Source organism: Anarhichas minor, unplaced genomic scaffold (assembly GCF_050575085.1).
Source record: "Anarhichas minor isolate MPS153535 unplaced genomic scaffold, ASM5057508v1 ptg000026l, whole genome shotgun sequence".
NCBI lineage: Eukaryota > Metazoa > Chordata > Actinopteri > Perciformes > Anarhichadidae > Anarhichas > Anarhichas minor.
Window position 1 is genome coordinate 15,331,304 of NW_027466472.1, and position 26,211 is coordinate 15,357,514.

The window sequence follows — 26,211 nt, forward strand, 5'->3', positions numbered from 1 at the left end:
TGCAAATTACAGTAGCTGCTCTTGCCGTGTGACAAATGCGTATCCAGCCGAAACTCAATTTAGTCCAACCATGCTACTTAGATTACAGATCAATTAGGACTCAGTTTCAACATACCCTTAGAAAATCGTACACAATTTCAAACACGAGATTTCAATGGACTCCTGCCTGTCAGTGCTTACATAGAAAAGCTCAAGGTTGCAGGATGAAAAGCTTGCATCCATTGATTAATTGACTGAAAAGCCTCAAATCTCCATAGAAACAGCAGAGAACGGCAGTAAACGAGGTTGAGGCAGACCTTTGTGCTTCACCCATCCCTCAGTGTCCCCTTTCACACCAGGCTTTGGGTTTCACAATGAAATATCTCTCTTCACAGCATCATCATAATGAATGGCTTGTGTAGTGTCAGTGTGTCCCTAATGGAATTCAGTGAGTCTATTACTACTTTCATTTCTTTTATTACACCGGAGAGCCGCTAACCCCATCCATTTCCACTCATATCCCTCCAACACCAGATTCTCCTCTGTCCCATCCATCTTTATAAATCTGCCAGCCAGGTCAATACTGTTTTTTTTTACAATTTGGTCAGAGTGGAAGAAACCTATTTTTCTTTAAAACACATTTGACTTCAATTCCAAATCTGTTTTTTAAGTTGAGGTTTAAACAGTATGCACATATTCCTGATAACTAAGACATGCTGATGGAAAATGTATCTTATAAAAAAAAGAAGTTATTTCCAATAACTTCAACTGCATTTCAGAGATGTCTTTTGTGAATAATTTGTCGATAAAAAATATTGAAGTAAACAAGAATGTACAGTATTAGCATCTATAAATCAATTTGCGGCAGTGCCTCCCTACTAGTAAACACTTAACATCTCAATCCAGGAAATACCTCAAATTGACGTCAGCAGCCACACAGATCAGTGAGAGCCATCTTTGGAAACTCTGTTGAACACGTTTGTATCTGACAACTGTCGATTAGCCTGCTGCTAAAGGCCTGTAATCACTTTCTCCCACTGGCACAAAAAAATACCAATACTGCAACTTGTGCAGTGTAACTTCATGCACTCTAATGTAATCTAATAATAATCGAATGTACATTTCTATTGATTTTCATGGAAGCCGGATGGCAGAGATATAAGAAACTCTGCACAATATGAGTCGAGAAAAGTCTGATTATGATACTATTATCAGAGTCTCTAAGCAGGAAGAAGAACAAAAGCACTTCAAAGATGAGCATGGTAACAATGCTAAGGCATGAAGAAATGGCAGGGGTGTCAGAATAAGATTAATAAAGAATAGAAGTAATAAAAAAAGAAACAACTGTAAGCCCAAGGCACGCAGCACCACAGTGTAAGTATAGTCTGAAAGTAATTGCATTTCCTAATCGTACCTCTGGGCGACGCTTGACTTTTACCAATAAATGGTGAGCTGACATGATTGTTCTATCATCCTAAGTCTCTCCATACAAGACCAGCCATCAATATTGTAAATGAGCCTCTTCCAGGGGAATATGGTCTGGCACTGGCACTACAACAGCTCACCCCAAATATGAAAAATACAGAGAGAGAGGCTGTGGCTAGGAGCTATACAGGAATTATACAGTGAACCCATCTCCGCTGGCAAAACTGGGCCTGTCTTCAAAGGGGAACTCATACTAAATATAGATTCAGCGTTGGGTATTTATACCCACGGTTTGGGCACTCCCAGCCTATAACTGTAGGGCTGCATAGCCTTGAGCTTGCTCTGTTTTCATTGGGTGCGCCAGAGCTAAGGGGGAAAGCCACAGAGCAAAGACGCGAGAAAGACTATGCAGCCAGATATAACTTATGAGTGGGAGAATAATTTAAAGAAGGACATCAAAAATAACAAAAAGTCATGTATCATCACATTTAAAAAGAAATATAGAAATAGCGACATATTACACAATGAGGTGAGATGCAACGTATATGGAGCGTGCGGGAGCACAACAGGACGCACACACACACAACAATGGACTTCACATAATCAGGGACGTTGTGGCTTCATAGACAGTCGGAGTGTGAGGGAAGTGTGGAGTCTTCAGGGTCTCAAACTGCTACAGAAAACACAGAAAACACCAGCTACCCCTTTCCCCTCCACTAAGAGGGGTTTTAATGAGCAGCTTCATGTCCCCAGTGGAGATCCATGCTGCCATGAAAGCTGCTCTATTTCTGTTCCTTTTCATCCTGCTCTCCTCCTTCAGACCTGACATTCATTATTCCTTCCATCTCCTCAGAGGGAGAGCAAGGCACTGTAACTTCCAACTTTTCTCCCCTTTCAAATTTTAGTGCTTATCTAATGTCCAATATAGCAACGGGTCGAATGAATATCACATCTTATGTTAATTAATTTGATTTTAAAGCATCATTAATACAGATGCCCACTTATTATCTCTTCAGTCTTATATATATATCCATTTTTCAATTAAATGTGCAAAGCTGTTCACCAAACTCCCTGAAATAGATACTAGCTAACAAAAGGTTATACCGGAAACATTCCTCTTATTGTAGATTTTGATATGGACTAGGGTCTATAGGTGGAAGGGATTGACCCAGGTGAAGTCTTATAACAATACATTTGTTCCTATACATCAAATGACATCCATCCGTCTCCCTCACGATATCCCCACACTGTACGCACTTATGTTCTTTCCATTCACTTAACTCATAAACTAATTAAAGAAATAGTTCCAACATTTAGGGGAATATGCTTACTCACTTTCTTGCCCAGATTTAGATGAGACGATTGATACCGACGGACAGAGCCGGGCTAGCTGTTGCTAAGCTAAGCTAAGAGGTTACGGACTAGCGTACAGAGGCTAGAGCGGAATCAATCTCCTTCTCTAATTCTCAGCAAGAAAGTGAATAAGTGTATTTCCCACAATGTCGTGCCATTCTTTCTAAGTATAATTTGTCTGACATATTATACATTGCAGGGATCTTTCTTGTTGATTATGTTTCTCTTCATCTCATGAAATTATACTCGAACATGTGCCAAGCCCAGTCAAAGCCCTCAGTGACCTGCGTGTCTGTGGCAAAAGAATCTGCCTGTAAGGCATGGCCACTTCACATCCCTCTCTCCAGCCCACTGTGTGCTCGAGCATTGAATTTCAGACCAGTTAAGGCAGTGGCTTGTAACTAGATAAAGGAGGAGAGTGTAGGGGAGGCAGGCAGAGGGCTGCCTTGGTGTCCTATAAATGACATTGTAATTCTCTGAACATGGGTTTTAGTGTAGTCAGCCGCCATTAGGGGAAGAGGGAAAAAGGGAGGTATTTTTGCCACTTTAACCAGCCAAGCATCTCTAATGGTGTGTGTGTGTGTGTGTACATAGTCCACTCTGTCTGAAAGACTCCCTCTGCCCCTACTCCCGTCTGCTCACTCACACAGTGAGAGACAAAGCCTTTACAAGGACCGGCACTGATGACAAAAACCCAGCATTAGCACTTGCACCGACATAGATAGTTCCTTTCTGCTTCAATAAGCTGTTGACTCCTATTCAATAGCACAACGTGGTTACAAACCGTTGAAGCTATCGTATTCAGAACCCCATATAACTAGAAAAAAACACTTTAAAAGAATGTATCCATCCAGCATTAATAATTTGAATGTAATGAACTGTAAGCAGTGGGAGCTAAGTGCGCAAAGCATCTCTGGTGATGAAGAGGGACTGTGTACATTTTTCTTCTTGGATGTCAGGTTAGTACATGCAAATAACAGATCAATAAAGCGATTAAGGCATCAGTCAATCATTAAGTCAAGCGGCAGAGCCCCAGAGAGCGTCCCAGTCTGCTTTACGAAATTCTCTGCTGCGTAAACCAACCTGAGAGACTGCCGCTTCGCTCTGAGCTGTTGTGAGAGCTGGTGGTGCTGAAATCTTGTGATTGGTTGTGTGGTATTCTATTAGACAATCCTTCGGCCAATCGGTAGTCAGGAATGAAAAGGAGGGCTACAGTGGGGGTTAAAGGGCAAAAATCACAGTGGCATCAGGTGATTGGCAGTTAGCACAAGCACATGCATGCATGCAGTTAGAGCATTAAGCAAGCAGGACATATTCGGGAGTCATACATTCAACAAGGTGCACATATTCAACCTTTCATTCACCTTCTGATTTGTATGCATCAGATATTTGTCGGACACAATTTATTTGTTGTTGATTTGAAAAACATAACGCCAATCTTGAAATCAATTTTCAATTAGATTAACGAGTGACGAGTGAAGATTTTAATTAAATATTTGCAGCCCTTCAGAGAGAAATCATACATAATCATATGTGATCATACTTCTTAAAATAATGACAAATTACAAATGTAGTTTTTAAGGATTCATTGCATTTAAAGGACTATGCAAAAACTACAATGAATCTGTTTTAGACTGTTGGAGAAAGAGATCATAAATATGCATTCGAATACAGCAGAGGAATGCTCATTACACCTATAGCGTGAAACTCCACTTGGCTTCAAAAAATCCTGCATCAAATCCACGGTAATTAATTTGGATTATTTTCTTAAACATTAGTCAAGCTAAAATGGATTGGCAATTACTCTGAAACTGAAGGAGGAGTGGTACTATCATGAAAACCCAGCGAGAAAATGGATGGATGACTTAACTACACTACTCCTTCATGAGATGTTTATTCAACCTTGGAGAGTGACCAAGAGGATGTCTGCTGGGGGAAAATTACTCTTCTCAAGACAACCTCCCTCAAGCCACAGTGGCTTTTGGGAGTCTTCAGAGACTTTTGGTGGAAAAGTCTAAACTCCAAATGGCCGTCTTGTTCCAACTGTAATTGTGTGGCTTGTGATCTGGCTAAATTCACTGTCGCTGGATAAGAATAATCTCTAGGGAACGCTATCGTACACATTCTATTTACACTTGCTGAACCTCACACACGAGGGTAACAGCATCCCCACGAATCTCTATTAGCAAACTATCTCTTGGAGAAGCTTACTGTTGTTGCAGGAGTTCTTGTCAGGCAAGGCGTACCCCAGATTTGCCATCTCCTGCTTGGCCTGGAGTGAGGCCTTCCACTGAGCCTCCGGCAAGTCCACAGCCAGCTCGTGGATGCTGCTGGAGTGGAGAATCTGGGTGGTGGCATAGGGAGTGGCCTGGGATGTTTGGCCAGGGCTGTTGTAGTTGGCTTTGGTGGTGAAGTCGATACTGCTGTAGATGGCTCCATCTGAGAGCATGGTGCCAGTTTTATCCCCTTGCCCATTGGGGAGATCTGGAAAAGAAGAAGGGATGGAGTTTACAGTATAGTTACAGTATAGCTGTCCTCTAAAACAAATGTTAAGCTCAGCTGGAACTCTAGGGTATTTAAATAAACACTTTTCTGTTTGTTTTTGTGGCTTTTAAAGAGAAAAGGACTATCCCTGTGCATCAGGCCTTGAGTGACCTGGGATTAAAGTGCATGTGGTCTTGGAGTGTGTTGGGAATGCAGTCTGGGTCTATGTGCTTTCAGGTCAGCTTACATCTTAATAAACAGCACAGGTTTTTCTCATAAAAAAACAAGAACAAAAAAAACTCATCCCAGTCTGGTGTCCCATTTCCCCCTCCACATGTGTGGATATCTCACTCCCCTCCCCTCGCTTCTCTGTTCATATACATGAAGGATAATGCTGCTGCTCAGCATGTGTGTGTATGTGTGATGACTGAGGAAGGGAGGGAGAGAGAGAGAGAGAGAGAGAGAGCTAGGGGAAGAGCTAGCAGACTCTCTCCATGGCGCATGGTTTGCATGCCCAGTGAAGGGGAGATGATGTAGAGCCATGGCGGAAGTGTCCGCATCTGCGCCAGTCAAGCTGCGCATGTCCTTCACGACTGGCTGCTCAAGACCATCCTTTCAAACACCCCCCCCCCCCCCCCCCCCCCTGCTCCTCTGCCCATCTCTCCCCTCACATTCTCTCGCTCTAAGATATGGGCTATGACACCAGGCTGGACTATTTGCCATTACTCAACCTGGTGACAGCGGAGGCCCCACTGTTAATGCTCTAGCTGTCCTCTGATGTGATGTATAAATATATACGCAAACGCACATGCAATATGCATATATGTATATCTTGAATGCATGTATGTACATGATGAACAACAGGGGGAGGCCATCATCTTTCACCTCTCACGGCCTCTTTCTCACAACATCTGGGACACCACAAAGGCACTCACCTCCTCGACCAAAGTTACTCATGTCATTGGGTCCCCCAGAGCTGCTGTTAACAGGCAGGCTGGTGGCTGGCCAAGAGTCCGCTAACCAGGGGTAACCTGGGTCACTGGCATTCAGCAGGCCTGGCCGGCTACATGGAAACACAGGATGAAACACTAGATTACACATAGGCTGTGAAACTGCATTAATAACAGAGCTTTTTGTACACACATCACCAATTACTTATTAGGCATGGTTTATTTCTGCATTATGTAAATGGGTTCTGAAATAAACAATAAAAAAACGTGACAGCAATCAGCAGCGAGTCAATGTGAAGACAAAAATAATCAAACATATGTTTAAATGTTAGACTCTGCACAATAATGTGTGTTTGTGTGAGATAAGCTTGCCATAAGCCACTGAAGCTAATGAAACACTGAGATAGGGGGAAATACTGTACGGATACATTTCGTCTCTCACAAAGTTAGAATTCCTTCAGGCAAACACAGCCCTTTATCTCTCTGTTTCTCCTGCTGTGTCTTTGTCACATTCCCTGAGTTATTCATGCAAAAGCACACTGTGGAGACACTAATGCATGCATTTGCTCTTTGCACACATGTGCAGCAGTGCACCCACATGTATGCATTTCCTTATTCATTAATATCTTGCACATTCTGCTGTGTTTTCCCATCAACCCCTTGTGGTGAAGTCCAGACAGTCTAAATCGTATTTGATGAGACGTCAAACCTCGGCCCTAGCCCCACCATGATGCCCCCGAACCCACTTGTGGGATGCCTGCCTCTGGGAGAGGCCAGCTCCATTTAACAGGTGTTGTGTCCCTCCTGAGGGGGTGAGAACCATAAAAGGCAGCCATTAAGCCTTTAACCTGTCATGGCTGACTGCTGGGAGGCCATTAGGATCACTTTACTGTACAATCACGTCCGAGGCTCGTTACCATGGATAACACAGATGGAGTCAAATGCCTTTGTCTATGTATTACTTCATTGATATATCATTACCTGCTTATTTCCATTGAAATTGTATTGCACTAAATTCAAACGTAACAAAAAAAAGAAGGTATAACTTCTAGTGTCAACACATGTTAAGCAGACAAAAGACCCTAAACAAAAATAGAAGTATTTTACTGTCTCTTTTTTTTATTTTACCCTAAGAATTCACACCTAGCAATGGTCAGACAAGCACCACACGTGATGAAGTGGATGCCACTGCCTTCTCAGAAACACAGCACACCCCGCTGTCTGTATGTAGCAGACTACAGATGCACAAGTGCGCTCTGAGAAGCTGCGGAGCACAGCAGTTAGCAGCCTGGCTGTCTGGTGGGGCTTTTTGTCTCAGCTTCAGCGGGATGACGTGTTGGCTCTGAGGGACTGAGAGCGAGTCAAGCCCTGAGGACAGGGGCAGGTAATGGGCGTGCGGCAGTCAGTCTCTCCCTCAGACACAAGTTCTAATGAGAGGAGCTGTTCCTCAGAGGGGGAGTCCAAATGAACTGCAGCCCTGGCAAGCTAAGAGCCCTCGCTGTGGTTCCTGAATGCCAAAACAGGCCCTCGGGGGAGACAAGTCATTCAAATTGATGGCTGTGCATCAGACACATGCACTTTTATAGGGTAATACATCTCTCCCTGTCCTTCTACCTCTGTTTCTGGCCGCCATGTTCTCTGCAATCATTCTCTCTCACCATACCGCCTTTCCCTAACCCTACTTACATTGATTTCCCCCATATACACCACAAATGCACACCGTCAAAAGTAAAAGACCATGCCTTTGTCTTGTTACTTGTCTCACTTGCCCTGTGTGCTACAGCGAACACTTCCCCAGCTTACTAGAGAAAGACCATTTGGAGCTGACAGTGGAAATGGCTGCATCGTCCTTGTATTTATCACACAGCAGTATTCCTGCTAAGGATAATTATAATAAGACTGATTTCTTCTGGAAATATATATATATATATATATACCGTATTTTCCGCACTATAAAGCGCACCGGATTATAAGGCGCACCTTCAATGAATGGCCTATTTTAGAACTGTTTTTATATATAGGGCGCACCGGATTATAAGGCGCATAGAATAGCGTCGTAAGCGTGTCTCTTGAAAGGTGCCATTTTGGGGTCTTTATACACACAAGTGGTGTTGGACTAGGAGTAAGCACAGTACCGGTGTTTACCGCGGTGCGGCTTTGTAGTTTACCAGTCGTACTGAAACATTTTGACAGAGCGCCGTGTACAACCAGTATGGATCAACCAATTAACCAATTGATCCATATATAAGGCGCTCCGGATTACAAGGCGCACTGTCGTTTTTTGAGAAAATTAAAGGCTTTTAAGTGCGCCTTATAGTGCGGAAAATACGGTATATATATATATATACACACACACACACACACATATTGGTGTGTGTGTGTGTGTGTGTGTGAGAGGGTGGACACCGGCACATACATCTAATAAAAAGTCAACATTTAACTTTTAATCCCTGCCCAACCCAGGATGGATGGCGACCTTGGCAGATAAAATTTGATTTGGAGCGATTCCTCTTCCTGTTAGATATTACGGTTACTTGCGATGGCTAGGGAACCATAAATACTGCCTTAGATGCCCGACACTGAGCTTCCCATAAATAAGCCGAGTGAGAGATATTAATTCCAAAGCAACTTCATAAATCAGGTGTTTATGGTCCCACTGACTAGTGAATGGAATTTGGATTAAAAGTCTAGACATTAGCTAACACTTAAAGCAATGGGAAACACAGATTACTTTTCTAGATTGACTCTCAGGGAACATGGTGTCATTAAGCATTCAGATCCTGGGATGTAAAGGAATCTCCATAGCAACAGTGTTAGTGAAACCTGTTCACTGCACAGCTCAGCCCATTCTCCCTGCCTAAAGGAGTGAATCTGCTTTGCTAAAATATTGATCAGTGCCGGGATAGGAAGTTATTACTACCTTCTAATTAACATCTCCCTATTGGCAGGGGGATAAGAAATGGGCCCTTATCGGCTTTTATCAATTTCAATTGAGCAGCCAAAGTCAAATCGTCCAGGTCTACCAATCTGCAGCCTATTCATCTTCCATGAATTATTTATTTTGTGATCGATTAAGCGTAATTGTTCAGTCAGGGCAATTTGGCAGGAGCCAATGAGAAACTGGAAACAGACGCGGCTTCATTTGCTATTGTCTAATTAATGCAATAAACATCTCATGTAACAAATTAACACATTCTCCTCTGATACTCTGCTTCACATTCTCACTCTCAGGACAGATGGGCAAGTTGCAACATCTGGAATTTGATGGCACTAGAGTGAGTAACGGATCAGGGGCTTGTGTTAGAGCTCCAGACTGCATCCTATTCCAGCCTAGTGCAAACTGCGGCAGTCGCTTCTGACTAAAGATATGACAAATATGGAGCCCCACAAATACAGACATTTCAAATCCCATTCGCTGGATTGAGAATCAGAACCACTTATGTGGAAAATTGAAGGAAAATCACTTCAGCAGAAAGTAGATGAGAAAAAGCACGGCAAGTGGCGTGGCTAATTCATTGAGAGCATGCTGGCAGCTCACAGAACAATATCGGCAAAATTGTCCATTGTGGCCCCGAGTCATACGCACACAGTAACGGAAAAAGGAAAAGCATAAATGTAAAAAATCTACTACCAGACTGCAGAGCAGACACTTTCCCAAAAGCCCAGAGACACACAGGGTCAGATTTAGTTGGCAATCTCTCCGTGAGTGTTTGAGATCTGGAGGCTTTACCTAGTCAGGTGTGATAAGCAGTAGAGAGACAGAAGCCTGGGATTCTCAAGGGAGTCACTTGAATACCCACAAAGGCTCAGTAACCGGTGTCATTGAGATGTGCCCTATTCTCTGTAGCCCTTCTCTCTTTCACTAACGCACACTGAAATGGAGCAGGCTGTATGGGGGTGCAAGCAGGGTACCTCCGCACACCTCTCCCCTGGGTAATTATTTTTACATTATTACATGTGCTCAGATCCCAGCCGCCCACGCAAGGTGACAGGCAAATTTATCACTCCAGAGGGCTTCTGGGTTGCCAGTAGCCCAGCAGCGGAAGATAAATGACAAAATAAAAGCACTCTCTGCTTAAATTGTTTCTGTTAATTCTGTTGAGGAGATTTATGAGTTCATCTATCGATGCATGAACAGAGATGTGCTAGAAATGTATATTTGCGTGCCGGTTTGCATGGCAGGCACACAAACAGGTATTGGTTACCTATCAATCTATCAGTCATTTATCAGTGTTAAAATCAAAAGCAGCTCGCTGTAGACTCAATGCATGACCGTGGAGGAGAGTTTGTGTTAAGACATGTAAAGCTTAGGATGGATCGAATAAAATGACAATGATGGGAAGATTGATGTTTTATTAGCTTGTGATATTGCACATGAATACTGATTGCCGTTGTTTGGTTTCTGGTGGAACACTCACCTTCCATTGCTCATCAGACCACCATCCACTCTCTGGAATGTCACTAAAATCCGAGGAGAAAGAAAGAGGAAGAAGATGGAGGAAAAAAAAGACAAAGCCAAGTATGAAGTGTTTCTGGTATAATACATAGCAATCAACCAGGATCCTTTTCCACAATCAAGATAAGATACATTGTCGTTTCAGTGTTGTCCAGTTTGCCCTTGTGCTTTAACAGCAATGTATTCATCTGCTCTTTTTTTTTTTTTTTAACACAGCTAGATAGTTGATGAATTCCCTAAGAGATCCCTCTGCGTCCAATGCCTTTCATGAAAATAAAAAAAAGTGCGATGATGGGAATTGCATATTGCTTTGCTTTGCTTTGCATAAGTGGAGACGTCATGTGCTCCTCAAGGACAAGATGCCTGATGAGAGGCAAAACTCATTTCATCTTTCTTATTTTGCTGCTGAGTTATTATCAGATTTGTGATTAAATCTCAGCCAAAAAATGATTAGAAAAGGCAGAGGGCTCATTAATCACGTTGAGTTTTCTATCTACGGGCGTGGAGACTGAGTTACTGATCCTTCCGCTGCCAGGGCTCCCCAGAAGCCACGCATGTGGCCTGTTCCATTACTGTGATCTATAGATAACAAGGGCCGTGCTTTGTCAACGGCTAGTAAAACTCCATGGCTCAAAGTGAGAGACGGCTGTGAAGGATCCATTTCATCTCTGTTCAACGACCATGATGACAAAGCAGCATCGAGAGTTCTAAGCATGTCAGAACTTCAAGGGATCACAGGAAGCACAGAAAAGCAGCACGAGTTTTTGGAAAACACCTCATCCCGATGTGGGGGAGAGAGGATGGAAAAAAAGAGAGCTGGTTTACTCAACAGAGGGAAGGAGAGCTGTTAGTAATTTAGCTCATTTGTTCCACAGATGGAGATTAAAGAGAGGAGGCTGAACATTCCTCCTCTGTTTCATTCAGGTTGATTCCACAACAAGCCCCGGCATGGGCGAGAGAGGGGGCTTTTCTGCGGGTGACGTAGTAACACAGATGACAGGGTAGAGGAAACTACCATGATAGATTACAGTGGCTGCTAACATGACATTTTTATGTAACATCAACACAACCCGAGTTTACTTAATCCAATTTCCTCTGACATGAACAGAATTTTAGGATTTTTGGGAAGAGAAACACAATTTAAAACTTGTCTAGTATGAATGTCGGCACAGTTGACACAAGTTTATTTATTGCATTTAGGTTCAAGCAAATGAACAGCGGCAAGTGGGATTAAAATACTTCCTGCTAATAAAGGTTTTACCAGATAAAACCAACATTGCAGGTCTGCCTGAATAAAATGTAGCTTTGACAGCTCGAGACAGAGTCCCTTATTCCGTCATATAGCCATTTCTCTTTGTTCCACCACCGACAAACTTGCAGAAGAGCATTTCTCTGTCGTTTGAGAGAGGACTGACAGGAGAAGGAGGGGGGAGGCGAGGGGAGGCTGTGCAGCGGGAAGGCCTCTGAAGTCCCTATCTGTGCTCAGGCACATTTCTGGGCTGCTGTGGAAGACTTTTATGTTAGCCAGAGTGACACGGTGGCATAGCTGTGCTCCTCGCTTCCGTCTTCCAGATAAGCACTTTCTCCAATATGAATACAGATTAATCCCCTTTAATAAGCATTAAGGGGGGGGGGGGGGGGGGGTGGACATAATCAGTGTATAAAAATTCCATCAAATCTCTTTCCTGTTGGACGTGTGCCTCAACAGTGTAGTGATTTACCTCATGTTCTGACAGCTTTAGGAGGCTGAGACAGGACACTCTCGATACAGCAACTAATTGTCAATACAGAGAAGCGCAGCACTGTAAGGCTCTTCAGCGGCACTTTGGCTCGTGTTCTAAATATCACCTCAATCTAACTCCACAATCTTTGCAATATTTGACCTTGTTTTGTGCTCGCCACTCTGAACTCTTTTAGCGAAATAACCTGCTTCCACTGTGGCTTTTCTGAGGTGTGCCTCCAATTTCAAAAAGACAACTTTCACTAACATGTTAATGTGTTCCATAATCTGTTTTTACGGCTGCTGTGGAAAGACCACAGTAAAATGGGTTTTCAGCTGTAGGCTCCACATGGAGTGCATAGCTACAGATTTACTTTACAAAATAGATCATTTTCATCTGCTCAGTGTCTCTGATAGGCCACAGGCCACAGACAGACAGTCAGATGCATGACTGCGGTGCCACTCAGGCTTAATTCAGCAGAAGACAGACAGTGACAATATGTTGCCATCAAAATGGCAATATTTTAGCAATAAACAAAATGTAGCCAAGGCAGCCAAATATGTGTAGCCACGGTAGAGGGGGGAAATCATTACAAGTAAAGAACACAAAAACTATACAGAGGGAAAAGGGGAAAACAATCAAATACACCAGCCAGCTTCCTAAATGACACCTATGGAGAACAGATGTATAAATTACAACACGATCCGAGTCTTAAAAAGAAAACAAAGATGAATAAGATCATTAGAGGAGGAGGGAAATGGGCAGTCGCACCCTGCACCACACGAAAAAAAAAGATACACAAGACAGGATGAAATGTCATTCAAAAACAGCAACAGACGTACACACAATTACAGCACAATAGGTAAATAAGGCTGTAGGTTTGGCAGGAACAACGGCTCAAGTTTGCAGGGCTGGGATCATGGCCTATAGCAAATCCAGATTTCTTTGACTAGCAAATTTGCTTCTCTGTTTGGTTTGGAAGTTTGGATTTGCTCAGGCCATGACGATCCAAGCACAAATACGATAAGCGGGCAGGAGATGAATCTGCGTTAAGGTGGGGTGAGGAGACGGGACAAATGAACAGTACCTGCAGGGGTGAAGGTGAAGGACTGAACTGTAAAAGAAGAAGACAGAGAAGTCGTGTGTTAATAGCCTGCAGAGATAAGCGGTGCTTTAGGGGTATCTGTACACCGAGGACAGGGTCAGGCCAGCAGGTGCTGAGGGTCAGAGAATGTAAGACCGCATCGCCGCCCAGCGTGCAGAGCGACAGCCAGGAAAGCAGCCAGCTCACAAGCCACAGAGGTGTAGGGTTGGTGGCACAAACCAAAGAGAACAAACAAACACGTAAATGAAACAAAACAAAAATGAAGAGCAAATTAACCAGACCAGCGTGTAGTAGCTGCCAACGTACTTATTCTTTTAGACTTGCTGTAAATTATAAAAAAAAATCTTTTGAATATTTGTTTCTTTTGAATTTCTGCTTGTTAATAAGACAATAACTAATGTTTGAATATAGTGTTGCACTGACTGCAACACTAATGTGTCAGTTCATTACCATTTTCTGCTCTCTAATTAAATATTGTACCCTTGGCAGTGGACTTGGCGGTTGCTAGTATTGACTGGGGGTCACTCGGGAAGATGTAGGGGTCAGTGTGTGGGAGGAGAGCTGGACGAACTCCAACTTCAGTGACCAGCGGACAGTCCAGTCTGCCCACTCAGCTCCACCACCCTGGGCTATTAACCAACACCGTGGGTGGATTTGTCAAAACTGTAGCCCTCTGGAAATGATTCACGCTGACATCTGTCTCCCTCTTGAGCTTTAACACCCTAGCAATGTCAACCTCATTGCTAGCAACTTCTACAATGTTTTAATCAAAACTGTACTGATTAAGACTGAAAGATGGTAGCATATGAAATATTCTCGCTTTGACAGAGAAGCAGATGAACTCTACATTGTTTGCTAAGGCACAAGAGCAGAATGTCAGTGTAAATGTGCATAGGTGACCATGAGACTATGATCAGTCTAACCTGCGTAGTTGCTCAGGCCCTTTCTCTTCTTTCTCCGCCAGTACAGCCAGATGCTGAAGCCCATGAGGATGACCCAGCAGGCCCCTCCAATACCGGCGATAAAGGCAGGCTGTTTCACCACATCAGTGATCTGCTCTGTGATGCTGTTGTTCCGGTTTCCATGTATAATCACGTCCCGGAATTCCTTACCTGAGGTCACGGGGATAAACAGGCAACATTAGTGTGATGCTGGGTGGGTAGCTACTGGAGAGAAACAGGAAATAACAAAGCTGTTGTGCATGGTTTTGCGGCTGCAAGGTGAGTCCAAAATAACCCGACCTCCCCTGTTATACTGGCGTGCTTGAAAATGTTCACTTTTTTTACTGAGCAGATATGACATCTACAGATACATCAAGACAGGGTTAGGGCTGGCTCAAAGGAAGTAGGTTTGATGAATTTCCGCAGAGATATGACCAAGGGAGCAGGACACGGATATAAAGGATGTGCAGTGAAATTTAATGTAAAGACTGAAAAAGACAAAGCCTAAAAGCTTATAGCAAACCCCCAGGTGACCAGGTTGTTTGCTAAGCTCGGCCCCTAATTCACTCCTTTGCCGGTAAAACACACCATGTGAAATGAGAGGAGAGGATCCTGGTCTGTATTGATCTTCAATCGCAGCTCACCCTGACGAGAGTGCATGCCACTATTTCTTCGAGCATGGTAAGAGACTCAGAGCACAAACAAATGTTTCCACACATTGACAGGAACAAATACGCACTCATGTAAAGCTGCACACATGCTCTTCATCTTTTATATTACTGTGTAACCGCAAGACAGCACACACCCATCCGCAGACACACAAACACACAAGATATTATATCTGCAAGCTTGGGGCTCTGCTCTCGGAGATGGATTATGTGAGTGACACTGGGGAAATAAGAACATGCTACAGGCCAAGCCATCAGTTATGGGTCAAATCAGGCACAATCTGCCTCAGCTCCACATAAATCATTCGTGGTCAGGTCACATATAAAACCGGTAGTATTTTAACAATATTATCCATTTGGGCGTTCCTCGTATTTAACATAAACATTCACACTATTTGTACAGAAATACAATCTTCTTTGTGAACACTGATGTTGAATAGGGAAAAACTTAAATTTGATGTTGTGAACGCTTTTTGTCAATCCACCTTACCGATGATAATGGACTGAGGTTCACTCTTGACTCCAACCCCTGCACTTGTGCTGGCAGCCACCTCCACCCGGTACACCACTCCCACCTGCAGCCCGCCCACCACCACTGAGCGTATGGCTGCATCCACTGTCTTATTCACATGGAAACGTGTCTCATTCCCTAGACACCAGATCTAAAAGGGGAAAAAATAAGAGTGGCACTTGATTCCATTTGGCTTTCGATAAGTTCAATGCAAATCCACGTTGACTCGCTGAGACAAACCTTGTATTCTTGGATGATGCCGTTCTGGTGGTCTGGTGCAGGGGGATCCCAGGAGATGCTAATGGAAGTGCTGTTCTGGTTTCCCACAGTCAGGACTGTTACCTGCTGAGGAGGGGCACTGGGAGCTGAAAGAGGAGGCACAAAATAACCAATTAACAATCAAATGCACTATTCTGCAGCTCAGCAGAAGAGTATGTAGTCCCTTAGAAACCAGAATACTGGGATGCACAGCAGTGTTGTACATCTGCATGTGTTTGAACAGGAGCTCATAAATATGTAGGCACAAGTGCACACACACACACACACACACACACACACACAAAACCACACACACACACACACACACACACACACACACACACACACACACACACATACTTTTCCGAGGAATGTTATTCTTCGGGGATGGCACAGGTGGCTGAAGGCTGTCAAGATGTCTCATTAGAGGGGGATTTACATGAAGACCACGGCAGGTCTGACATGGCTGTAGTCTTTCTTTAGGGTTTCACTATGATTTAATATCCCATCCTCTGCTCCAGCCCGGTGGATTTTCGCAGACAATACTCGTATTGATTTGTGGAATGACAGTCTGGCACAGTCAGGCAAGTGCTCTCTCAGTCAAGCTAAGACTCCGGCACCGAGCGAGCCAGGGTGGCATGCGGGTCAACGAGCTTATAGGATGAAGCGCAAACGAGAAGGAAATATAATACATTTTAGGGGAAGGAAACAAGGTCTCAGTAAACACATTGACTGATTCCATCGATCAGCCAGATGAAACTAAAGCCAGTAGGTGAGGATCAGTGGGAAGCTTCAGAGCGAGGCACATCTAAATGAATCGGCTCCAGAAAGTGGATAGAAACAAGACAAGTCCAAGCTTTCCTGAGCCTCACTCTCTTGTTATTCTTATGGCAACAATTGTCTGACCCCACAAGGGGTAACAGAGGAAAAATAAATAACAGTTGGCCCAACTGGAAATAACGTTTTAAAAATAATGTTTTCTCATTTCCGCAGTGGCTGGCAGGAGAGCGGCACCACCGCAGAATACTGACAGGTCAATTACTCCTGGGCTGCCTCTCCCTCACCTCGCCTCCATCCAAAATGGCACGTGTCACCCTGTAAATCTGTGCTCATCCCTCAGTGCGATTGGCCACACCGGCCCCCAGAGAGCCAGAAGGCCCTGGCATGGTGGAAGATGAATGGGTCCAATGATGAACCCAACACCTTGGCCCGATTAGAAGCAATCTACCAAGGGAGCATCTGATCAACCATCACGCTTAGGGCTCTCCAACGCTGCATTACATCCAGGTGACAAAGTGCTGGATTGGTGCGTGGCAGCAATCAGAGGCAATGTCGTTCAAAGTTAATGCTATGAATGATTTAACAGCTTATTATCGTGCATATTTGTGCTAAACAATATACATTTTTCAATAGAGGCCCCCGGAGGCTGTCCTAATAGAGCCATTAGCGGAGTGATGTATTGCAGGCAGGAATGTGACCCCCCCCGTCTCTCTCGTGCACACACGGTGCCGTGCTGCATGATGATGGAAAACAAACACATCATATCTAGCTAATATTAGGCAGTGGGTGGTGTGAGGAGACCTGTGGCCCTTCCCCAGAGATATCCATCAACATGGATGAAGATCTGTCCACTACAAATGGACATTTACACAAACATTACTGATTTCCTTCCCCCCTAAATAAGCATTCATTTGCATAAAAGATATGCATCCTTAGTGACTTCTTAGACAATCATTCAGTGGGAATCAGATGGCAACTAGAGTTAATTTATCGGCTATGGCATGACTGTCCAGATGGAGAGTGAGATAATGTGTGAAAGAGGAGGAGGGAGACTACAAAGATGGACACAGCATCAGAGAGCTGAGCATTCCGTAACCCTGCATCCATCTGGACTTGCTCAGGGGATTCTCTAATTGTGTTAGCTAATGGTCAACCTAGGTTTTAATCACCCTCTGATCAAAGCTTCTCTATCCATCTAGCGGCCCTTCTTAGTAGTCCCAGGGTCTCTGAGGAGCCCAGAGCTGTGTGTTTGACGGCGTATCAGCTATGACCAGGCAGAGCAGCGGGCTTGTAACAGAAATAGAAAGCGGCCGAGCTCTCTGAGGGACTGGGATGCAGATAGAGCAGAAGCGGGGAGCGTTATCAACATTGGTAATAGCTGGGACAAGCAGGTTCCGGAGGCCGTCGGGAGAGGTGGTGTGCTGGCATGTATGTGTTTTGTGCATGTGTGTGTTAGTGTTGGGGACAGCTGTAATGTGATGGCAGTTCCACTACAGCAGTGCGTGCACTGGCTGGCTACAGGAGATATGGTCCCTCTGAGAAAGGGAAAATAAATGGGCCTGTCACACGGACAGGATGTGAACTGTCTCCCATACATGCAGGCCTAAATATGCTGTGGCACGATGGGCTTTGTCTCCAGTATACGGAGTCTGTATTTGTCTCTTTGTGCTAGTGTAACCGCATGTACCGAGTGTCTTTCCTTCAGATCACATCAACATTTTATTTCAGTTATTCGACTCGAAAGTTGAAGCAGTACTTTTGGACGCATTTCTGTTTAGGCATAGGTCAAAATAGTCAATTCTTTCAAACACAGACCTTTGTGTGTGTTTGTTTGTGTGTGATATTGTGCCACACTGCTCTGTGGCCTTGTCAGAGCCTGTATGAATCAAGCTTTGGGCGACAGATCATCTTCGCAGGAGGAAGTGTGTGCTGCGTCCAATCACAGCTCAGGCCTGTGGCTGCTGGGTGATGGATTAAAAGAAGTTTGGCACTAACACCACCAATCATAAAAAAAAGCACAGCAGGAAGGTCAGACAGACAGGCACAAACATGCAGGCACGCACACATGCATTCGCACATATACCCTCGACTCTCAGTGTGTGATATTATGACAAAAACCAACATGAAAGCAGCCTACGGGGTCATGTGTCACCCGTCAACCCACATTTGTGGGGGACTCGCAGCTATTTGAATCCCTATGTTGTTTTGCTCCTGACATAATCTACAAAATACTCAGTGTGTTCTTCTTCTTCATACCTTCCTCGGTCGTCCGTGCTGTTCTGGATTCACTGTCCATGCCTTGAAACTCATTGAAATAAGGACGGACCTTGATCTCATACACAATGCCCTTTTTGAGCGCGGAGAGGATGACGCTGCGCTCAGAAGGGACCTTCACATCCTGGGTCTGCCAGGGTCCCGGTGAAGGCAGTCCGGATGTCTGCCTGTACAGAACTCTGTAACCCTGGATGAACTGGGACTGACGATCCACCTGAGAAAGGGAACGAAGACAAAATTACTGTTGTGTTTCCGTGCAAAAATAACTGCACAGAGGAGATTGGTAGATGCTTACTTGGGCCAGCCACTAGATAACATAAAAGGATGTTTTTTGGCAATGTATTCCTTCCTCACAAGATTGCATTCATGACACTTCAGAGGCTGCTGCTGGTTTAATGGGCCGTTTATCACAAGTTATGACACACTTAGCTCAATTAACACCCTGACATTACCTCATACACACAGCGACCAGCCCAAAGTGTTCCCCCCTCGATTAAAAAGACTTTCCGTAATGCCACCTTAAAGGACATCCTATCTATTATAAATTCTAACTAGTGACACCGGAAAGCAGGCCCCCCCACATCTAAGATGGGCTGTGGGTATGAGAATGTCATGAAGCAACTCATACAGACACCCTGGGGACATGAGGAGAATACACAGCAGAGGCAATAACAGCGGATCTGTCCCATAGAAAAGACGGAGAGACTGGAAGTCTGATAGCCCCCTGCAACCCACAAAGGACCCCTCCCTTAGAACTTGGACCCATTTAGCTATAGACGGAAAATGCAGAATTTATGCAGAGGAGGAGCGGATGCATAACTCACTGTAATGGCTTGTTAACAGTAGAAGAAGTGAGCAGGGCTTTGAAGTGGGGTATTAAGCAGCTGTTTTTCGCAAGTGTAGCCAGAGTAAATCAGCAAAATGGATCCCCTGCTTGGTGCGTGACTTTTATTAATGGGATGATTTGAGAATATAAAAGCTCTCTGAGAGTGGCCCCTCTGTTTACTGAAAGGGCCCCTGATTGATTGGGTAGCCATGTTTCGTGTTGATTGTACATTACAATCATAAAGCACTGCTTTAGAATTAAATTAGCTACCAAGTCTTGGGGTGAAAGTTATTACAAGGGTCAATAAACATGTCACCAGGAAAACTGCTAATGTGGTCCATTTGAAAATGGAAACAGGCCACTAAGTGATAGCTGTATACTGTAAATACCAGCACCCGACTGATTCATAGCACCACGATCAAAATAAACATTCACATAACTTTATTGTATCACCACCTCAGCTTTATATATTATACGAAGCCATTTTTGTCCTCATTGGCATGCAAGTAAATGAAAACAAAAGTCTGTAGCTGTTTTTACATTTTTCACATTTAATAAAATGGCCTAATTTTGGGACGTAATGTGGTTCTTGTTGTGAGGCAAAAACACCACGATACGCAGACACGCATGGTGGAAGAGCAGGTGTGTGTTTGTAATGCTTGTATGTATGAGTGTTAAAGAAGATTAATGCATCATCTCTTGACAGTAAGAAAACAGGAAAATGCAATTCTACCACAAACATTAATTTCAATCTAATTCCATCTGTGCAAAGTCTTTGTCTTAAGAGGGAAGCACCTGAAGATATACAGAAGATTGATGAACGACCAGATGTCTCTGACATCTCTTTTGATGGAGAAACATTTTTCAGCTATTTGATGTTCTGTTACTTTTAAGTCAGCAATTACAGTATTTCAAAGCTGCAGTCTCAAGGAACAACCGGACAAAGATTCCCTGACATAAAACAAATGGTAGCCTCGAGGTGCAGCTTTTTGGCTTCAAAGAGAGATCTTAGAATACAAACTATCCCGACTTAAAGACTCAACTTTACAAAATCAAATATGTAAAAAGAATGCAAGAAGATGAGAAAACCAAATACAAAGTGGACAATTTTATATGTCTAAGTTCTTCTGGTGTAAAGCCTCGAGCTGAATATATGAAAATAATGTACCAACTGAAAGTAGCCTTAGCTCAATATATTTGTATTCTGTGTGCAAGAAGACAAGCTGCACTTACCGTCCATGTGACCTGAATTGTTGTGGGACTCAGGACAACTGGGTTGTGCAAGCGAACTATGACCTCACCAAGCTCCTTCTGCACGTGCCTGTGGTCGACACCCTGGGCTGGAGGACTTATATCTATGAGAGAGCAAGAAGAAGAAAAGAAGTGAGAAAAAGAAAGACAGAGAGAGATGGCTCAAAATAAAATGTCTCCCCACTCCCCTCCACATGATTTTCACAAGAGTTCACTCAGTTTCACACAATAAACCTCTCTTCATCACGATCAGAAGTGAAATGGTAGAAGAGTGGGTGAATAGACCAATCAGCTTCAACAAAGAAGCCTACAAATGTGTGATCACGGCTCCATTTGAACAGGAGCAACTTCATCTGCATTAAAATGACCTTATTCCATGTTGTATTAAGGCTCCCGTCTGGTTTGGAGAAAAGAAAGGAGACTTATTTCGATGTGTGACTTGTCTGCACTTACTGGGGCCTGCCTGAACAACCACATCAACAAATGAAATGTGAATGCGTGACCCGAGACATATTGGATGGGAGATGGACATGATGACACTATTTTCCAGCTCATTTACCATTTTTCACATTTACATATTTCAAGTTACAAGCAGTAAAAAAAAAAAAACTCCAGTGTATGAGAAACTGTGCGTGGTTGAAGCGAGCTCCAGTTATTTACTGGAGGGAGGCAAAAAAAAAGAGAGGAAATTATATATTTTTAAAAAAGCTTAATTTGGACAACCCAACATGGTCATGAATCACAGGCCACGAGGCCAAGCCAAACCAAATACAGTTTTTAAAAAAAGAAAAAAATAAATTTATCATCAATTCATGTCATTGTCAATAAATGCGTCTCTATATCATCTCAAGACCTTCACCTCAGCATGAGAGAGATATGCTGCAATTCAAATGGACTACTTTTTTCAAACACGCTCTTGGCCTGCATTTGAAAGAGCTCGGCCAAAGGTTGCTTTTTTTTTTGCCTGGGACCTATCATATCAGTGTAATCTGGAGACTGTGGTCTGTCCAGTACTGTAATCAAATCTTCTTTGGGTTTGGAGACAGTCATTTTCTCCTGCTATGATCATTAACATAGCAAGGATAGCACTAACTCAGTTAGGTCTTCCAAAAGTAGACATGCTCATTTTACATAATTGCTCAAATGTAGCCTTAATGAGGTGGGCTGAGATGGAGGATTTGACCTCTGGAAAGTTCTGTAGTGTTTCAGTATAGCTATTCACTGCAGATTGCTGAGAGGGGTTGATACGTATCACACTTTGAAGGGGAGCACAGTGACCTTCCCCTAACCACACCAGTGAAAGTGATGATGACAGGTTCACATATAACTACACATGTATTCAATAAATACTGTTGATATAATAAATTCCTTTAATAGCAACGTTATGTAAGTACCTTGTGTTCTGACAGGATCAGACATGGGGCTTGGATCACTCAGGCCCTGGCTGGTGACTGCTCGGACCATGAACAAGTAGATGGTATTGGGACGGAGACCTTTGACGGTAAACTGGGTGGTTTTGACATGATCTGCTACTGTCTGCCAGCTGTTGCTCACTGATTGACTGCAATGGAAGAAAAAAAAGGTGGTTTCATATTTATTTTATTTTCACATGATATAATATATTATTGTACACATGCAATCCAAAGCATACCAAGAGTATTAACGAGTGAGTGAGGGATTTGATGTTACTGGTAAAACGCACCTGAATGCTTCAATGACAAATGAGGAGACAGGTGATGCTCCAGCCATCCCAGGCTGCCAGGACAAGGACACGCTGTTCTTGGTGACGTCTGTGACCTGAGGTTTAGATGGCGGGCCTGGAAGCTCATTCTCATCGTGGTTTTTCATGACTATCACTCCACCTGATTCTGAATGGAGAGAAGGAGATGGGGGAAACAAATGTTCTCATGAAAACTGCTGACAAGTTGATTTCTTTTTTCAGTAAATAAAACATATGGAATCATTACACCATCTTGTACCTTTGACTTCCAAGAAAGCACTCCATGATGTTTCACCGCTGGAGCTGGTAGCCACACATGTGTAGATCCCAGAGTCTGAAAGCTGGTATAAAGTACACACATACATGCATATATGAATAAAAACAAACACACACACTAACAGCATCAACACACAGAGCTTAATGACACTTTTAGTGCCATTCTATTCTACACATTAGAGCAGCAGCAATAACTGAATATATGTTATCGCTGAAACAATAAAAAAGCGACGGGGCGACTTCAGGAGCGAGCCTTGTGCTGGCCAAATTGTGTGTCATTTGTGAGTGCCTCAAAGTGCTGACGCTAATTTCCTAATGAATTCCATTTTCTACTCACCACCCTTCCATCACCTTCCCACTCCCCCTCCTTATTACCCCACTGTCCTGCCGACCACAACAAAGCCAGGCTAATCAATTTAGGGTGGGCTGCTGGAACCCCCTGAACCGATGACAGCTGGCTTGTCTCTCCATCCCTCTCAGGAACTTTGGTTGTTTGTTGGTTTTTGTCCCTGTGCCTTCCATCCATTTATTAAATAACATGTCAGCGGTCGGCAGCTTTGTCAAGCGTAATAGATATTCCACTGAGGCCTCTGAGTGGGGAAAGGAAGATGTGAGCTTTTTAAATTTAATCTACTCTAAACGTGTACGTGTGTGCACATGTGTGTATATATCGGTAAGTGCATACATGTTTCTATGCTACAGCTGGAGTCCATCCAACCCTGCACAGCTGAGCCCAGTTGGAGCTGCCGTGCCACTAAGTGATACTATCAAACAATAACAAAAAAAAATCAATGCTGCCTATTCATCGCTTTAAGGCATTATGGTACCTTAAGTTATGCTTAAGCCATGTCCCACTGAATTTGACAAATGCTTGTATCCTGCAGTGCTGCAGGCATTCCCTCACAAATGCATATAACTGTATAAACATCTAAAATAAAGATACTTAACCAAGGCCAATATCAAAATAGAGTGACCAAGTGTGAAGCTTAAAGGGAGCCGGCAATAAACGATTTCAGTTAAACTCTAGTTGGACGAATATACCATTGGCACAGAGGCACAAATTGATAGGTAGTCATTCTTTACACCAATAGGACCACTTAAATCTTTTACCTTGACGTTTTTTATCTGCAGGCTGCCCAGCTCCTGCAGGGACATGCGGGCGTCCTTTCCCAGCAGACTGACCCCATCCTTCAGCCAGCTGACGGAGGGGATGGGGTCTCCTGATGCCTGGCACTTCAACAGTGCCACACTTTCCACCCCAAGTGTCTGATTGGATGGGCCTTGGCGAATGATGGGTGGCGGCCTGTCTGTGAGCACTGTGATACAAAGACAGAAATGTGTGCATATTATTATCCATACCATCCTGAGGTTCAGATGGACATCTGTGTTCACATAAGGCGCCTGACGGTGGAATAAACTCAGTGACAGCATTGATCATAAAATGCACAGAGGGTGGATGTGGGTATCTATCATAGACTATTTTCTCTGCAGGTCTTGTAATTGCACCACAGAACAATGACTATATCCTGTCTTTCCAGGAAGCAGGGAAAGAACAGCTGAGTAGCGTTTTCTCGTTGCATTGATGTGGCAGTGGGATGCCAAGCAATTTCCAGTTACTGCCTGGGTAGCCTTATTTTTATACTCTACTCTAGACTCTGTGGTACAGTTTAGCGGTTAGACTCTTGCCTATTGACTCACTGTGGTTCAGATAAATACTTAGTTATGTGAACTGGGGGCACAGTGAAAGGTGAATTTCAAATACTACGTGTTACTGAATGAGGTGCAAACAGAGTGAGGGGTAGTATCTAAACATCAAATAATAATTTTATATTTTGTTCTAATTTCACTTCAGATGAATCCCATTCACATGTGCAAATTAATTTGGGCCAAAAAAGCCTGTGGGTTCCTTCAATGAAATAGTGCGTATGTCAGAGGTGATCCCAGAGAGAGTTAGCACTCTAGCACACAGGCAGTTTATATATTTAGAGTTGAATAATGTGGAGTCCCCCTGGCATCACAGAACCCACATTAATTAGAAGGTATGGATTAATGATGTCAGACCTGCAGGGGCTAATTACCAAGTCTACCTCAGTAACCTTTCAACACATTATCACACCCTCGTTTCCACCCCTATTTCCACTCTAGCAAATACATCTGACAAAAGGAAGTGCTTCCAAGTAATTCACCTCTGCTGTGTTAGAGTCACCCCTCGCTTTGGGTCACGTAAGACCGAAAGAGAAAAAAACGATCAGAAACCAGACAAGTATCTACCATGAGCCAAATGAATTTCAGTAATGATTATTTCACTTATTGTTTTAGTTCTCTGGATTGTTTTTATTAGGACTAAATGCAATAATATGAAATAAAAATCAGAAAGTAAGCCAAGAGATGATTCAAAGCACCTGCTGCTAGACAAGGACTCACTATGCTGCAGTGTAGTGTTCTGTCTGCCATTGCCTTCACCTAAAGATGTACACCAACATTATAAGCTAAATTAAAGCATTTTGTTTCACTACAATATATTGCATTCATCTTTATAAATATATTTTTTTTCTAAGTGAAGTTTAAGTCGATGTCTATTAAGAGAAGACAGTCAGCTATCCAGGGTTTTAAAGCTCCTCGATGTGTTGATGTACTGTAGGAGTGACAAAGGGAAGAGGCAAGGCTAAACTAAGGCCTTGGGTCTCTGGATCAGGAATTTCTCATTACAGATCTCCTTGAACGCCACAGACTGTTGTCTGAGCGCGGGGCAGTAAATCACAAGAAGACTGCGGCAGGTGTGGCCATGACCGACCGTGACCTGGCCCTTCTGTACTCTTTCCTCCTATCCTTCCTTTTCTTTTAGACCTGCCTAACACCCTTCTTGTAAAAATGCCTTTTGCTATAAATACTTGTAAAAAAAAACAAATGAAATGGTTTGCTGTTGATAAGTATTTGGCTGTAAAATGTGTTGATATGTTATTCCAGGCGACTGAAGGACGTGCAATAGAACCATTCCTATTTCAGACCAAACGTTGAAAACAGTGTTCCTGTAGTGCTTTTAATCTTTCTGCTAGCAGGTACTTCAGACAGACGTATGGGTGGCCGTCGATCTTGCCATCACAACAGCTGAGCAGATTAGATGCTCCCACATAATTCATTCCACAGAAAACCATTGTCACTCACTCCCTCACTCAATCATGTCCCCTCTCTTTCTCTGTCTCTTTCTCTTGCTCCCTCCCTCACACGCGTAC

General features: G+C 43.5%; 1 protein-coding gene across 1 annotated transcript in view; it reads right to left on the bottom strand.

Annotated features, from left to right (window-relative positions):
• Positions 1 to 26,211, bottom strand: part of robo2 (roundabout, axon guidance receptor, homolog 2 (Drosophila)) — a 141,166-nt gene that overhangs the window by 9,958 nt on the left and 104,997 nt on the right. Inside the window, exons 10-23 of the mRNA XM_076100680.1 lie at positions 24,089 to 24,294; positions 22,962 to 23,043; positions 22,685 to 22,850; positions 22,377 to 22,543; positions 20,965 to 21,086; positions 18,888 to 19,119; positions 15,834 to 15,958; positions 15,573 to 15,744; positions 14,397 to 14,585; positions 13,456 to 13,482; positions 10,610 to 10,652; positions 6,177 to 6,304; positions 4,969 to 5,241; positions 3,841 to 3,966 (exon numbers count right to left, since the gene is read on the bottom strand). Coding sequence (XP_075956795.1) covers positions 3,841 to 3,966; positions 4,969 to 5,241; positions 6,177 to 6,304; positions 10,610 to 10,652; positions 13,456 to 13,482; positions 14,397 to 14,585; positions 15,573 to 15,744; positions 15,834 to 15,958; positions 18,888 to 19,119; positions 20,965 to 21,086; positions 22,377 to 22,543; positions 22,685 to 22,850; positions 22,962 to 23,043; positions 24,089 to 24,294 — 2,058 coding nt within the window. The remainder of the gene's footprint in view (positions 1 to 3,840; positions 3,967 to 4,968; positions 5,242 to 6,176; positions 6,305 to 10,609; positions 10,653 to 13,455; positions 13,483 to 14,396; positions 14,586 to 15,572; positions 15,745 to 15,833; positions 15,959 to 18,887; positions 19,120 to 20,964; positions 21,087 to 22,376; positions 22,544 to 22,684; positions 22,851 to 22,961; positions 23,044 to 24,088; positions 24,295 to 26,211) is intronic.